The sequence below is a fragment of the Mesocricetus auratus genome, unplaced genomic scaffold (assembly GCF_017639785.1).
Source record: "Mesocricetus auratus isolate SY011 unplaced genomic scaffold, BCM_Maur_2.0 Super-Scaffold_100676, whole genome shotgun sequence".
Classification (NCBI taxonomy): Eukaryota; Metazoa; Chordata; class Mammalia; order Rodentia; family Cricetidae; genus Mesocricetus; species Mesocricetus auratus.
This window is the reverse complement of record NW_024429266.1, coordinates 65652462-65668647: the sequence shown is the minus strand read 5'-3', so window position 1 is coordinate 65668647 and position 16186 is coordinate 65652462. Positions and strand designations below refer to the sequence as shown.

Genomic DNA, 16186 nt, shown 5'->3' with positions numbered 1-16186 from the left:
AACTAGAATCACCTGGAGGAGAATCATAACTGAGCAATTATCTAGATAATGTTGGCCTCTGGACATGTCTGTAAGGGATAGCACTGTTTGTTGATTGATGTGGGAAGACTCATTCCACTGTGGGCAGTGCCATTTCTTGGAAGTTTTGAAATGAGTAAGAGTAGAGAAATTCAGCAGAGCATAGGCAAGTAAGGAAGCAAGCATATAAAAGTTCATTTATTTTTGCTTTTGACTCTGGATGTGAAACAAGTAGCTGCTTGAATTATCAGTCTTGACAATGATGGCTGTAATTTGGACTTATTACCCAAATAAACCCTTTCTTCCCTAAGTTGCTTTTAATCAAGATATTTTATCCCCAAAATAGAAGTGAAACTAGGACATTAACTAATCAAGAATAATTCTATTATTCATTTAATAAATCTGTCATCTTAAGCAAAAGAGCATAATTATGAAAACTTTAGATCAATTTATTACAATAAAAAATAAAATACTTACATTATTAAGAGAAGAGCATACTGATTTTTCTCCATAAAATCTTTGGGGAAGGACAACTGTAAAGGAAGTTCTTTTAAAGAAAGAGCAAAATATTAAAGATGGAGAGTCATTTAAATGTAAAAGTATAAGATGCAGAGAAAGTTGTTCTTGAAGGATGGAGCATGTGCCAAACTTTACCATAGTCATCAATGTGAAGTATCTTAATTTCTGACTTTGCAAGCTTCTTCTTCTGGATCGTTTCTTTCATCCTAGAGTTGCTTTCCAAGATGAAATACTCTGAAAACAAGAGAATATGTGTCTGTGGAGCACCCAGCCATAGGGTACCTCCACATCATACCCTCTACACAAGCCTCAGGGACCAGTTGATAGAGGGGAAAGAGAGATTGTAAGAACCACAAATCAAGGTGGACCAAAATGAAACAGGGTCTTCTGGACACCAGAGATGACAGAAACCATTGCTTTCATGAACTCACAGCAGCTGTGCGTTCCTGCACAAGGTCAAGCCAGTGAGCATTTCAGCAAGGAGTGAGGAGGGGCTCTAATATTCCCATGTGTAGCCAGGTAAGTCATTAGAGGGAGAAAAAGTTTTCCTTAAGGGTGTGGCCCTGACCAGTTGTTCATGCCTTAGTGGATGTCTCCACATCCATGAGTTTATGACCAACATAAAGTGGTTTTAATGGTTAATAGAAAAAGAAAAGGGCATGATGTTGAAGGGTGTACATGAAGGGTAGGAGTTTGATTTGGCTATGAGTCAGGGAGAGAATTGGTAGATGAGTACGATCAAAATACCTTGTACACATCTGTGAAATTCTCAAATAATAAAAACATTATGATAAAGCATTTTGCAAACCCAAACGGGACATATGTATCTTCTATCCAATAACTAGCAATCAATCCACTACCAGAAAATATCATCACGTTGCTACTAGTCATCAGGGAATTTTGCCAGGCATTGAGGGAAACTTGTAGTTTGTCTCCTAAATAAGCAAAGGGGTCTTCCAACTGAACTTCATCGTTTCAGCAAATTTCCTCCCATTTGTTCCGGTATATCAGGGTTACCATTTACATTTCAAAATAAAACTCTGATCATGCTACTATTCTCCTTTAGAATATTTAAAAGATTGCAAAATTATCTAGCAGTAAATGAGATAAAATTTGAATAATTTGGGTACTGACATAAAAACTCGGGAAGAGAACAAAATGAAGTCAACGGAAATAATCCAGAAATGACCCGCACAATATCAGTCTCAGATGACAATGTTAAAATTATAGCCCAACTGTTCAATAAGCTGGAAAAAACACAAAATCATATTCAAAAACTAAACATGCAAAATATGAGATATATGATAATTATAGTCTAAGAAGAAAAATTTGCAAGTGAGACCAATAAAATATATGTTGCAAAGGACAATGATGAATTGGAAAATATAACAAATACTAATAATCAAACAAAAATTTTAAATTTGACTAATGGTCTTTGGAGTTGTCTCAGCAGGTAAAGATGTGTATCACCATGCATTAGCCACCGAGGCTGATACTAAGGACCAATGTGGGCAAGTTGTCTCCTCACCTGTATGTATCTGTTGTGACATGAGAATGCAAGACAGTAAATAAATAGGTGTAATTTATTTTTTTTAAAGTTGACTAACTATTGAAAGCAAATAAGTAACTTGCTAAATTTTACTTACATTTTTGTTTAATCTAAACATAGTTAGCTGCGTGGTGGTGACGCACACCTTTAATCATAGCACTTGTCATGCAGAGGCAGGCAGATCTCTGTGAGTTCAAGGCCAGCCTGGACTACAGAGTGAGTTCCAGGACATCCAGAGATAAACAGAGAAACCCTGTCTCAAAAAATTTTTAAGAATACATTTGGGGAGATTTTACATACTAAAATAAGTGACCCTTAAGTGTAAAAGTATGTGTGTGTGTGTGTGTGTGTGTGTGTGTGTGTGTGATTCTTTGATGTCTTCCAGACATATATCATAGCTTTTGTTTTAGGGACAAGATTCCTTCCTAAGTATTGCATCAATGTTATTCTTAATGTTTTATGTTACTTTTTACCGGTATATATCTGTGATCACATTTGCTTTGTAATATGTAGGTTTTTGCTTATTTTTAAAATTTTCTTGTGTACAACTATGTCTCATGCGAATAAAGAATAAATGCAGTTTTGCTATTATTATTCTTGCATTTGCCCTGGCTGTGTGTTCAAACTGAATGTTGGAGAGACAGGGTTCGAGAAAGCTAGCTTGCCCCCTTTTATTGCATGGAAACAACTGTCTTTCAGTGTCACATGTGATGCCAGCCATAGTGTTTTTTGTGGATACCATTACCAATTTCAGGAATTCTCTTTACTTTTTTGTAGTGCTCATTTAAAATTACTATAGTTGTATTATCAAATATTTGTCAGCTTTATCAAATATTATTTTTCTAAATCTTTTGTGATTCTCGTCTAACTATGGCAAATCACATGGATTGACTGAGCTTCAGCAACATGGAATAGGCAAACATTGTATAATGTTAGTGAATATCATAGAATGTTAGTATTTTAATAAACTACTCAATAAATTATCTAGTAAACCAGCTTTATAACTAAATTCCTGAGTGTTTTTGCTTTTCTTTTTTTCTCTTTTTTTCGCGCGCGCGCGCGTGTGTGTGTGTGTGTGTGTGTGTGTGTGCGTGTGTGTGTGTGTGTGTGTGTGTGTGTGTAGGTGCAGCATCTCTCTTGTAGAAGCCACAAAACAACCTCATGGTTCCTCAGGCGAAGTGCACCTTTGTGTTGTTGTTTGAGATAGGGTGCTTTACTGTCCACAGGGTCTCTTGCTGGCCAGTGAGCCCCATGGATCTTCATGTCTCCACCTCCTCAGACTGGGATTAAGTTGCTCCCACAACATTCTGGGGACTGAACTCAGGTCCATGTGTTGGCAAGGTAAACATCTCACCAGGGATTTTCTTTTAATTTTATTTGATTCTGAATGTGGAATATATATAATAGGTAGGATAGGTTTTCTTCCTTTTTTACACAGGGTCTCATATGCTAATGCTGGATTTGGAAGCTTTTTGCAACCTAAATTAATCTCCAATCTCCAATCTCAGATCCTCCCAAATGCCAGGATTAGATATGTGTTCTACCATGTGTGCCTTGGTCTGTGGTTTCTAGAACAGCTTGGTAAGCTTGGTGGTGCATTCATTAAGCATTGTGTGAACACATTAGTAATGGCTTTTATTTTCTATTTACATTTTAAGTACATGGTATGTGCTTTACTTCTTGTCTGATGAGAATCATATAGTTACATTTTATCACTGTTGTGTGCAATGTGATGGATCTAACCATTTTCAATTGTTGAATTTTGATTTTACTCCTTATTTAGGACTTTTCTGTTCATCAATGTATTTATTTTTAATTAGGATATGCCTTATTTGGATTTTTATTCATCTTAAATTTTTTAATAATGATAATTTGGTGATTTCTGACTATTATTTTTTTTTGTTTGGTTTTTACGAGACAAGGTTTCTCTGTATTGTTTTGGAGGCTGTCGGTCCAGCCCGGCCTCGAACTCACAGAGATCCGCCTGCCTCTGCCTCCCGAGTGCTGGGATTAAAGGCGTGCGCCACCACCGCCTGGCTCTGACTATTATTTTGTAATCAAGTTTTTACAATTCCTGTTGTCTTTCTAAGTACAGCCAGATGCAGATACTGCTCTATCACCAACAGAGGTTCCATAACTGATTTCACTTATTTATATGTATTTTTGGAAGGATTTTTTTGCTAATATTTCAAGTAAACAAATATCAATATTTTCTTTGATATATCCACTCTGAATTTTGTTTTCATTTCAAATATTTTGTGTTTATTAATTTCCTTAATTAAATTACATCCTATCTATTCTACTTACCATACTTGCATTTCCTATATGTTAATTGTCTACTTACTGTACTGCTGTTATTTGCTGTTCTGGGGCTGGAGCCCACAGCCTCACACATGCTAAGTGAATGTTCTTTCCCTGGCTCCCATCCTCAGTCTCAAAAATCAAGTGAAAGGGTCACACTCTACCACAGTCAATTCACTTCTGTTATGTATTTATCTAGGTAATTCTAATGTTAATAAAAACTCTGGAGTTAATATTGGGATATACACTTCATAGATCAAGAAAGCAGAGAAGAAATAACAGGCTGACTCTTTATTTCAAATGGCCCAGATTGGAAAGTCAGAGAAATCTCCCTAAGCCACTCCTTATTTCTTACTGTACCTATCTTGTCCTCCAAACCTCTATGACTAATTCTGGTCAGCCTATGGTGGACTCAGCCCCTTGATTCAAATTTTAACTTTATCAGCAGTGTCAGATGGCAAGCGCAAGCAAATACATTGCAACATTTCTGTTTATTTGATTGAGTTATGACTTCTATGTATGATCCTGTTTCCAACAAATTTATGCTTCTTAAATATTTTTCTCAATAACAAAAATTGTGGAGAATGTGCTATCTGACCTTCCTAGCATTTAACCACCTTGTGTTATTAAAATTACACAACATTATCAAAGAAACCATCAAAAACATTTAATAATAAATGTACTAAAAGGTGAATTCATATTTCAAAAATTTAACTGCATCTTTATTATTTACATGTCTAATAGCCCATGTATGTAGGAATGTACATACTAAGGCACACATATGGATATTAAAGGACAACTTTTGGTAGTCCTTTCCTTCCACCTTGTGTGTCTGGGGAATAGAACTCAGGAGCTTGGCAGCAGGCACTTTTGCCCAATGAAAAGTCTCACTGGTCCCAAAAATGTAAATTCTTACCCTCTATAGTTCACTAACATTAACTATTTGTGCTCTAAACACTAATATAAAATAACATACATAAAACAACTACTTTTATGCATGTACAAGCTGCCAATGTCACTTGACAATGTTATTACATTTGACATGACATTAAAGTTTGTTAAATTTTTGACTTTATACCTCTAAACACATATTATATTTAAGGTTTTGTTTTATAAATATGCACTGGTCTATTGTACTACAATTAATAATCAGCTAAATGAATAAGAACATCTAGTGAGACCAATGTGAGAGTATTATAGTAGTAATTTCATATAACTTATTATAAATTACCAATGGGAAAACATAATTACCAGTAAACTAATTACAATCACTGTAACAGCAGTTGGAATTTTTTCTATTAACTTTAATGGAATTAATTTATTCATGAAATAAATGTCTCTCTATGAGCACAGAGAACTAAATTGCAGGTAAAACAACAAATTTAAGAAAGATTTAAAACTTTTCAAAATAGTATCAGCACACCATGAATTACAATACATTTAGAAGATAGGTTTAGTAAAAATGACTTGTTCTAAACAAATGATTTAAAGATTAGGTAACATTAATACATTTAGTTAAATGTGGAGAAAAGGAATCAAAGAGGAAATGACAAGAACAGAAAATTGTGAAGGAAATGAAAAGGAAGATGATAAGGGAGCTTGGATTGACATGTGAAGCAAGCTTGTTTCTAATTTAAAATTTAAAACACAGAATCAAAAAAAAGAATTGACAAAATAAAAAAAAATGTAGCAAGGAAAAGAGATGGAAGAGCCGGGGTGGAAAGAAACAAAGTAAGAAAACAGACATATCCAAAATTATGGAAGGAGCTGATGAATAGGGCAAAGGAAGTGACAGGAGCACCAACCCTAAGATTTAGCTGCCAAAATCATGGAGGAAGTTAACCTCCCAAATCATACATTAATGGTATTCAGAGGACAAAGGTAGAAAGCCTTTCAAGCAGTGAGCCTGATGCACACATTTCTCTCTGTGATGCATCTGGGTGAATATGGACAGCAACAGAGGAAAGGGTGCTTCAAACACTAACCATGTAGAAATGCCACATCTGAAGTCTACAAATGTTTTAATAAAGGGTTTCTTCTTTATTATACACGGAATGCGTGTTCAGTATAGAGGATTTGGAAAATACTAAAACAGAAACAATACCAAAATTACCTGAACGGTATCCAAGTAAATGTGAGATCTCTGAAAATCTGAGGCAATACCATCTGTTTTGTTGTTGTTTTGTTTTTGAGACAGAATCTCATTATCCCAGGTTAACCTTCAGTTCACTATATAGCTAAGGATGCCTTTGAACTTCTGATCCTCTTGCCTCTGCTTGCAGAGACTGGGATCAGAAGCACTCATATCACCACACCCAGTGACGCCAGTGTTTGAATTTAGTACTTTGAGCATGCTAGGAAGGTGTTCTAAAATTTTAGCTATATCTTCTTGCAATTTACAGTCATCAATATCTTTGTTTCACAAATTTGTATTCAGATTTATTTACTTAGCTTTAATTGCCAAAGGAAAAATGAAGATATAAGAGATTAGAGGTTTTTTGATTTTGTTGCATTCCTAAATGATCATTGCTCTTTATGTTTCTAATGGAAAACAATGAGAGTCTCTTCCTATTGTCAATATTAATGTAAAACTTTTGGGTTATTAATTTGTTAGGAAATATATTGGATGTTGTTTTATTTACTCTGTTTTGCAATGTTTTCCATGTTGGCTAAATAGTCTTCTTTTCCCAATTTTCTTCACATGCCGTATTTTGCTTCATGTGGCCCAGAGAACAGTTAAAAATCGTCTCAAATATGATTCTATGTTTCAATTCCAGTACCACTTGTCATTAAATAAAACCTGGTGTCTTCTTAAGTAATTGTCCTTCAAAAGAAGAGCAAGCATTTAACCTCTGTCCACTCAGACAACTAAAATTTTTACTTCTTGATAATGAGGCAATCATAGTTGACTACTTGGTGGGAACATTAACAATATTTTGTAACTTGTTGAGAGAAATGTTCTGTAGAAGTCAGTAATGTTATAAAAATAGCTTTGTAATAATGAAATAAAATCAAATCCATATGTCACCAAGACCATTCTTTGAATCATCTTTTGACAGAGGTCAAATATGCAACGTGCCATCAAGAGCTGTGAGCTATTAGATCTTACAGTTCATAAACAAATCTCATATTGTCTTTTTGCTCCAAGGAATGAAATCTTCGGAGCCAAAAAATTTCTGTCTATCTGCTCTCAGAAGGTGATGATGGAGTCATTTCATAAAATGATTTTGTATCTGCAAAATTAAAGTTTCCCTCTATTTTGTTAACTCAACAACAGAAGTAGTTATAACCTTGTCTGCTTGGATTCTGTGTCTATAAGTAGGTTCTCCAAAACTGATGCTCTGATTACTGAAATGTTTCATGTTAAGTGAGGGCATAGGAAGCTTTTAGATATTTGCTGTTTCTTTGAATTATGCATATTATAGAATTTAATCAAAGTAGTAATTAGGTGATTCCAAATTAATTCAATATAGAATTTCTTAATTCACACACATTGTAAATGACACTAAATATGTGTAGAAGTAAAAGGATTATGACTGTCAAAAATAATTAACTTGGCTGAGTGGTGAACATATTCAATCAATTACCACATCTTCTTTAAGATACATTTTAAAGATGAGGATAAAGGAGGAAAGAAAAAAATTAAATAGATGCTGAACTGTCTTTCAGTCATACAAGTAAACAACACAAATTCAGGATCTGTCTTTGTGTGAACAGGTAATGAATCTCGATATTGTACAACTTGATAAGCATGGGCTGCTTTCTTTTCTTGTAATGGCACATGTCCTACACTTTTACATTTACTTCTATAGCCCCAAGTAATGAAGATTGCTACTTCAGTAAATGTGATTCAGGACAGAATAAAAGTTCTAAACTCAGACTGCTCCATTTAATTTCTGATTCTATTAAATATCAATATAGCTCTTTCTAAGTCTAATCTCTCTATGTCTCAGTTTCTTTATATGTAAAAGGAAAGAAAACAAATTTTCTCAGGGATTCTCCTATTGAATGAGTCAACTCATATCGTGTGAGATCATACACTAGACATACAAACACATTTATACACATAAAATTGAATCAAGAAACCTTGAAAAAAGATTAACTTAATTATATGCTTACTCATTTGTTCTATTTCAAGTTCTTAAACATACAACCACCTTGTTAAAGATATTCTAGTGTCTCCTGCAATACTTAATAACATGGATGGCCAATCAAAAGTAATATATATAAATGAATAATTAAGACTATTCACACATAAACACTTATATGTGAATATATACATATAATTATATCTGTGTATCTAGTACAGATAAGATAATATAAACCACATAATATTTAAAAATTTTTCCAAATATTTTATGACTATCTCTGATCTTCATATTATATTAACCAATGGTTTAAAATATGCTTTCTGTTCCCAGAAAAAAGAGAGGAACTCATGCCCCCTATATCCAAGGCAAATAATGTTTTTAATATAAATAGATATATTTATGATCTATGAAGTGCGATAATCTTTATAAAAGGTATGGGATGGAATATAACCTACATGGGGCTAGAAATGATCCACAAACTCAGAGGCAAGCAGGTGGGAATTCACATAGCTGCCAATCTTTCTTCATTGGGTATAGATAGATACAGCAGGTCTCAATAGCTAACCTGAGCTATAACATGATCAGAGCACTAACGTCACTGTGTTATTATCATACATAAAGACAGCTTGAAGAATTTTAAAAGCACTATTTATGTTAAGGATCCCTTTGGAGAAGGATCTAGAGTGTATGACACCTGGAATTAAAATAAACAAACAAAAACAAAACTGTGCCTATGTCAGAAACCAATCACAATTTTCCAAGCTGTCCTCTTTGCTACTTACTTGATGGATTATCTGTACTGTGGAGACTGACCACTGGGACCCTTGGACCTGGAATTTAAAAACACAGATACATAGGTTTTTAAAGACACATAAAGTGGCTGGAAATGTGGCTGAATGGGCAAAGGTTCTTGCTGTGAATCCAATGGTGGAAGGAGAGAACTCAATCCCATAAGTTGTCCTCTGACCTCCACATATGCCTCATGGCATGTACACATACAAGCAAACACACATATACAAAGCAAATAACTAAATACAATAAAGACACACAAGTCATGCTTATCATGAGGGCTACATGACAGAATTCCCTTTTCCAAATGGAAGTATTTTACATCTCAAAATGAAAAAAACAACAAGCTAAATAAACAGAATTTATGCAACTCATTACATTTCAAGGAGATTCATCGATCCCATTTCATAAAAGAGAAGTACAGTACTACTTTCAAGGAAAAAAGAGTCTTTTATAATACATCCTTGAAATTTTTCTCATAACATATCCATGTAGTACTGTGGCATGATATCATAAGACAAAAGAAGTAATAAGGGGTGGGAGCTGCTGCTCAGCACCAAATGAAAAAGAGCAGAGGATGTGAGTTCACATAATCCCATATCTTTATATGCATGGGTGAGCAGGTCCATCTGTATGTGTACAAGAAGAGATCAAAGGACTACCATGGGCATAGATTTTCAGTTGCCATTCATCTTTTTGAGTGTGTATGACAGTGTCTCTCACTAGCTTGACTTGGCCATAAAGGTGAGGCTGGATGCCGGACAGTCCAAGGAATCTTCCTGGCACTCTTGCCCAGCACTAGGATCACAGGTACCTGCCATCATACTCGATATCTTTTGTTTCAGTCTGACTTCTGGGGACCAAATTCAGGTCTCACAAGGAAAGTAATTTACAAATGAAATTGGCTCCTTTGTTACCATTGATCTTAAATATCTTAACGTTAACATGACTGTTTGGGAGGAAGGTGGCCGTTGTTTCTCTTAATAGACAAATCACGATTGTGCTGTGATTTTGTCAAAATAATTGCCCACCTCTTTAGATTCCCCAGGTTCAGATGTCCCTGTAGTTTACACATATATTTGGATTCCTAAAGACTTATATTATGAGGAGACTGGAGAGATGACTTGGCAGTTAAGGGCAAATATTGTCCTTGGAAAGAGCCTCGATTCAGTTTTCAGTTCCCAAGCTGGAAAGTTCACAACCACCTACTCCAACTCCAGGAAATCTGAAGCCCTCGTCTAGGCTTCTCTAAGTGAAATAGTGGAATAAGCATCAAATCTCAGTAAATAGCTAACTTATAAACACCTGTTAACAATGAAACTGGTCAAACCAAGTATATGCAGTGGATTCCATTGAAAAGCACACACTATCTAACCTTCACAGAATAACAAGAAATGTTGGTTCATAGGACTGAAGCTGGCATCAAAATATGTGCAATCATCTTTCATAAAATTGCATGATATACAGTCACGATTCAACTGCCCCTCGGTAGAAGCACTGAAAAAAATAAAACAAAAATGAGAAATATTGTTAATATAGACTCTCAAACTCCATGGCATCAATATTTAATTACAGTGAAACAAAAGTTTTCTTACAGCTCTTGTGGAAATACCTTCTACCTTGTGATTCATCCAACACATGCCAAATTGCTTTCAATGATTAGAGTTATGACATATACACTTTCTTCTGAAGATATCATTAAAATTTTGATATGTACATATAAATTGTAGGTGTGTATAACTATTCATAAATTCACTTGTTTTCATGGGATTCACTATAATTTATGATAAGTCCATTTTTCCCTTTTAATAGTTATTTATTTAGGCTCTTCGAGACAAAATTTCTCTGTGTAGCTTTGGAGCCTGTCCTGGCACTTGCTCTGTATACCAGACTCACCTTAAACTCACAGGGATCCACCTGCCTCTGCGTTCTGAGTGCTGGGATTAAAGGCATGCACCACCACTTTCTGGCATTATTTATTTCATTTTTATTTAAGTGTAAGCCCAAGTGAATATGCATGTATGCATGGATACCTGAGGAGGCCAGAAGAGGGTGTCTGGGTGATGGAAAGTGAACTCTGGCCCTCTACAAGTGCAATACAATAAAATTTTATTTAAATTCGTCCTTATGCTTATGCAATCTGGGATATCCTGTGCTGGGGACTGCAGGCCTGTCGACTTGCCCCCACCTCCAAACCCCCTCCCCGTAGAACAAGCAACCTTGAGCCTGTTTGTTTGCTGGGACCCTCCCACCCCCACTTAGGGCAGAAGTGATTTCTGGCCCCAGCCTCGGTCCGACTTCCTTCTGCTTGCCCTCTCTTGGATCTCCTGGCCTGGGGACTGTAAGCAGGTAAACTCAGGCACAGCTGACCAAGCAACCATGAGTCTGCTGATAACACTTTCCTAATCTAGCTCCTATCCACCTGGAGAGGGAGTACCTCACACACTTCTGTGCTGACCATGAGACACATCATAGTTTTGGGCCTGCTTGTACCCACAGGAAGAGAACCTTGGACACATATCCACTAGGAGAGGAAGAGACCTCATCTATACCCACTAGAAGAAGGGATAGGAAGATGACAATATAAGAACACATTAAAAAACAGAAAAACAAATATGGTACCACCAGAGTCTAGAGACTATATCACCAAGATCTGAACATCCCAACACAGATAAAGCAGAAGAGAATGACCTTCAAAACAAATTCATGAAGATGATAGAGACCCTAAAAGAGAAAGGGAGAAAATGCTTTAAAGAAATGGAAGAAAAGACAAACCGAAAATTGCAAAAAAGAATTCAAACACTGCAAGATTTGAAAGTTGAAAAGAACACATTCTGGAGGAATGCTGGAAATAGAAAAGGTAGATAAACAATCTGGAACTACAGATGCAGGCATAACCAACAGAATGCAAGAGATAGAAGAGAGAATTGCAAGCGTTGAAGATACATTAGGAGAAGTAGATTCATCGACTAAAGAAAATCTTACGTCCAATAAATCTCTAACACAAAATATTCAGGAAATATGGGACACCATGCAAAGGTCAAACCTAAGAATAATAGGTATGGAAGAAGGTGAAGACCCCAACTCAAAGGTGCAGAAAACATATTCAACATAATCATGGAAGAAATTTTTCTCAACCTAAAGTAAGACATGCCAATGAAAGTACAAGGAGACTATAGAATACCAAATAGAGGGGACCACAAAGAAAACTCCAAATATTTGAAACTCCAATAATTAAAACACCAAACATGCAGAATAAAGAAAGAATATTAAGAGCAGCAAAGGAAAAAGGCCAAGTAATATATAAAGGCAAACCTATCAGAATCATACCTGACTTTTCAGTGGAAACTCTGAAAGTCAGAAGTTCCTGGACAGATGTTCTACAAACACTAAAAGAACACAGATACCAGCAAAGACTACTATACCCAGAAAAGCTTTCAATCACTATAGATGGAGAAAGCAAATTATTCCACAACAAAACCAGATTTAAACAATATATTTTGACTAACCCAGTCCTACAGAAATTACTGAAAGGAAGACTCCAACCTAAGGAAGTTAGCTACAGTCACAAAAACATAGGTAATAGATAATCCCACATTACCAAAAACCAAAAATAAAAGCAGGGTAAATCGAAAAACAACACCACCACCAAAAAAATAATCAAAAGCAAACAAGATTTAATAGTCAATGTTACTTAATTTCCCTCAATATTAATGATCTTAATTTGTCTATAACATGACAAAGGCTAACATAATTGATAGGAAGACAGAATACATCCTTCTGCTGCACACAAGAAACACCTCAATTTCAAAGACAGACATTACCTCAGAGTAAAGGGTTGGCCTAAGAATTTCCAATCAAATGGACCCAAGAAAAGAGCTGGTGTAGTTATAGTAGTATCAAACAAATTAGGCTTCAAACTAAAATCAATCAAAAGAGATGAAGAAGGTCATTTCATATTCATCACAGGAAAATTCCATCAGGAAGAAGTTTCAATTCTTAACATCTATGTCCCAAATGCAAAGTCACCCAAGTTCATAAAAGAAACATTATATAACTCAAATCACACACAAGACTTCACATAGTTATAATGGGAGACGTCAACATCCCACTCTCATTACGAGGCAGGGTCACCAGACAGAAATTTAAAAATGAAACAAAGGAACTCCCAGAAGTTAAGACCTAATTGGGATTAATAGATATCTATAGAACATTCCATCCAAATGCAAAAGAATATGACTTCTTCTCAGTGTCATATGGAACCTTCTCTAAAATCAGCGACATACTTGATAACATAGCAAACATCAACAGATACAAAAATGTTGGAATGATCCCCTGTATCCTATTGGATACACATGGTTTAAAGTTAGAATTCAACAATAACACAAAGTGCAGAAACCTTACAAACTCATAGAAATTGAACAAAGTGCAATTGCACCATTCTTGGGTTAAGGAAGGAAGGAAGAAAGAAAGAAAGGAAGGAAGGAAGGAAGGAAGGAAGGAAGGAAGGAAGGGAGAAATTAAAGACTACCTAGAACTCAATGAAAATGAAGACATAACATACCCAAACTTATGGGACACTTCGAAAGCAGTACTCAGAGGTAAGTTCAGAGCACTGAGTACTCACATGAAGAAACTGGAGAATAGGTACACTAGAAAATTAACAGTATAACTGAAAGCTCTGGAGCAAAAAGAAGCAAACTTACTCTGGAGGAGTAGACACCAGGAAATAATCAAATTGAGGAATGAAATCAATAAAGTTGAGCTAAATAACTAAACAATAAAAAGAATGTGACAAAGAGTTGGTTATTCAAGAAAATCAACAAGGCAGACAAGCCATTATCCAAACTAACCAAAAGGCAGAGAAAGAACATGCAAATTAATAAAATCAAGAATGAAAAGGGGAACATTGCAATGGACACTGAGAAAATCCAAAGAATTTTCAGATCATAATTTGAAAACCTGACTCCACAAAATTAGAAAATTAAAAGGAAATGGACAATTTTTTGGATAGATATAACTTACCAAAATTAAATCAAAAACAGATAAGCAATTTACCCAGATAAGCAAATTACCCCTAGTCAAAAGTTTCCCAAGAAAAAAAATCCAAGATCCAGATGACTTCAGTGCAGAATTCAACCAGAATTTCAAAGAAAACCTATTATCAGTACTCCTAAAAGTGTTCCACCCATTAGAAGCAGAAGGTTCATTGCCAAATTCTTTTTACAAGGCTACAATTACGTTGGTACCCAAGCTACACAAAGATGCAATGAAGAAAGAGAACTACAGACCATATCACTCATGAACATTGATGCAAAAATACTCAGTAAAATACTGGCAAATCGAATCCAAGAACACATCAGAAAAATCATCCACCATGATCAAGTGGGCTTCATCCCAGTAATGCAGGGATGGTTTAACATACAAAAATCTATCAATGTAATCCACCATATCATATAAACAAACTGCAAAAAAATAATCATCTCACTAGATGCTGGAAAAGTCCTTGACAGAATTCAATACCTCTTCATGACAAAGATCCTGGAGAGATCATGGATAACAGGAACATATCTGAACATAATAAAAGCAATATACAGTAAAGCAACAGCCAACATCAAACGAAATGGAGAGAAACTCAATGCAGATGCATTTAAAATTAGGAAGAAGACAAGACAAGACTATCCACTCTCTCCATATCTCTTCAATATTGTACTTGAAGTTCTAGCTAGAGCAATAAGACAACAACAAAAGGCAATCAAGAGGATACAAATTGGAAAGGAGGAAGCAAAACTTTAGCTATTTGCAGATGATGAACGGTGACATAAGTGACCCAAAAAACTTTACCAAGGAATACTCACAGCTGATAAACACCTTCAACAAAGTGGCAGGATACAAGATTAACTTAAAAATCAGTAGCCCTACTATGTACAAATGATAAATGGGCTGAGAAAGAGATCAGAGAAATATTACTTTTTACAATAGCCACAAACAATATAAAACATCTTGCAGTAACATAAACCAAACAAGTGAAAGACCTGTATAGCAAGAACTTTGAGTCTTTAAGGAAAGAAGTTAAAGAAGATACCAGAAAATGGAAAGATCTCCCATTTTCTTGGATAGGTAGGACCAACAGAGAAAAATGTCAACCTTGCCAAAAGCATTCTACAGATTCAATACAATATTCATTAAAATACTGGCACAATTCTTCTCAGATATTGGAAGAATAATAATCAACATTATATTGACCTAGTATAGCCAAAACATCCCTGTCCAATAAAGGAATTTCCAGAGAAATCCCCATCCCTGCCTTCAAGCTCTAATATAGACCTATATTCCTGAAAAAAACTTGGTATTGGCATAAAAATAGACAAGTAGACCAATGGAATAAAATTGAGAATCTTGATATTAACCCACACACCAAGAGAATTTGATTCTTGACAAAGAAGGCAAAATTTTACAATGGAAAAAAGAAAGCATCTTCAGCAAATGGTGTTTCATAACTGGATGCTGGCATGTAGCAGACTGCATATAGATTCATGTCTATCACCATGAACAAAACTTAAATCCAAATGGATCAAAGACCTCAACATAAATACAAACACACTGAACCTCTTGGAAGAGTAAGTGGAGGTACCCTTTAATGAATTGGTACAGGAGATCGCTTTCTGAACATAACACCCATAACACAGACACTGAGATAGACAATTAATAAACATGACCTAATGAAACTGAGAAGCTTCTTCAAGGGATCAGACACAGTCAATAAGACAAAACTGCAGTCTACAGAAAAGAAAAGCATATTCACTAACCACACATCTGACAAAGGATTAATCTCCAAAATTTACAAAGAACTCAAGAAGAAAGTCTCCAAAATATCAAAGGATCGAATTAAGAAGTGGTGTACAGAGCTAAATAGAGA

At 35.3% G+C, this 16186-nt stretch overlaps 1 protein-coding gene across 2 annotated transcripts in view; it reads right to left on the bottom strand.

Annotated features, from left to right (window-relative positions):
* Positions 1-16186, bottom strand: part of Dpp10 (dipeptidyl peptidase like 10) — a 1552828-nt gene that overhangs the window by 39249 nt on the left and 1497393 nt on the right. For both annotated transcript variants that reach the window (XM_005079885.4, XM_005079884.4), the window contains exons 16-19: positions 10643-10764; positions 9261-9308; positions 673-771; positions 496-565 (exon numbers count right to left, since the gene is read on the bottom strand). In XM_005079885.4, the coding sequence (XP_005079942.1) occupies positions 496-565; positions 673-771; positions 9261-9308; positions 10643-10764 (339 nt within the window). The remainder of the gene's footprint in view (positions 1-495; positions 566-672; positions 772-9260; positions 9309-10642; positions 10765-16186) is intronic.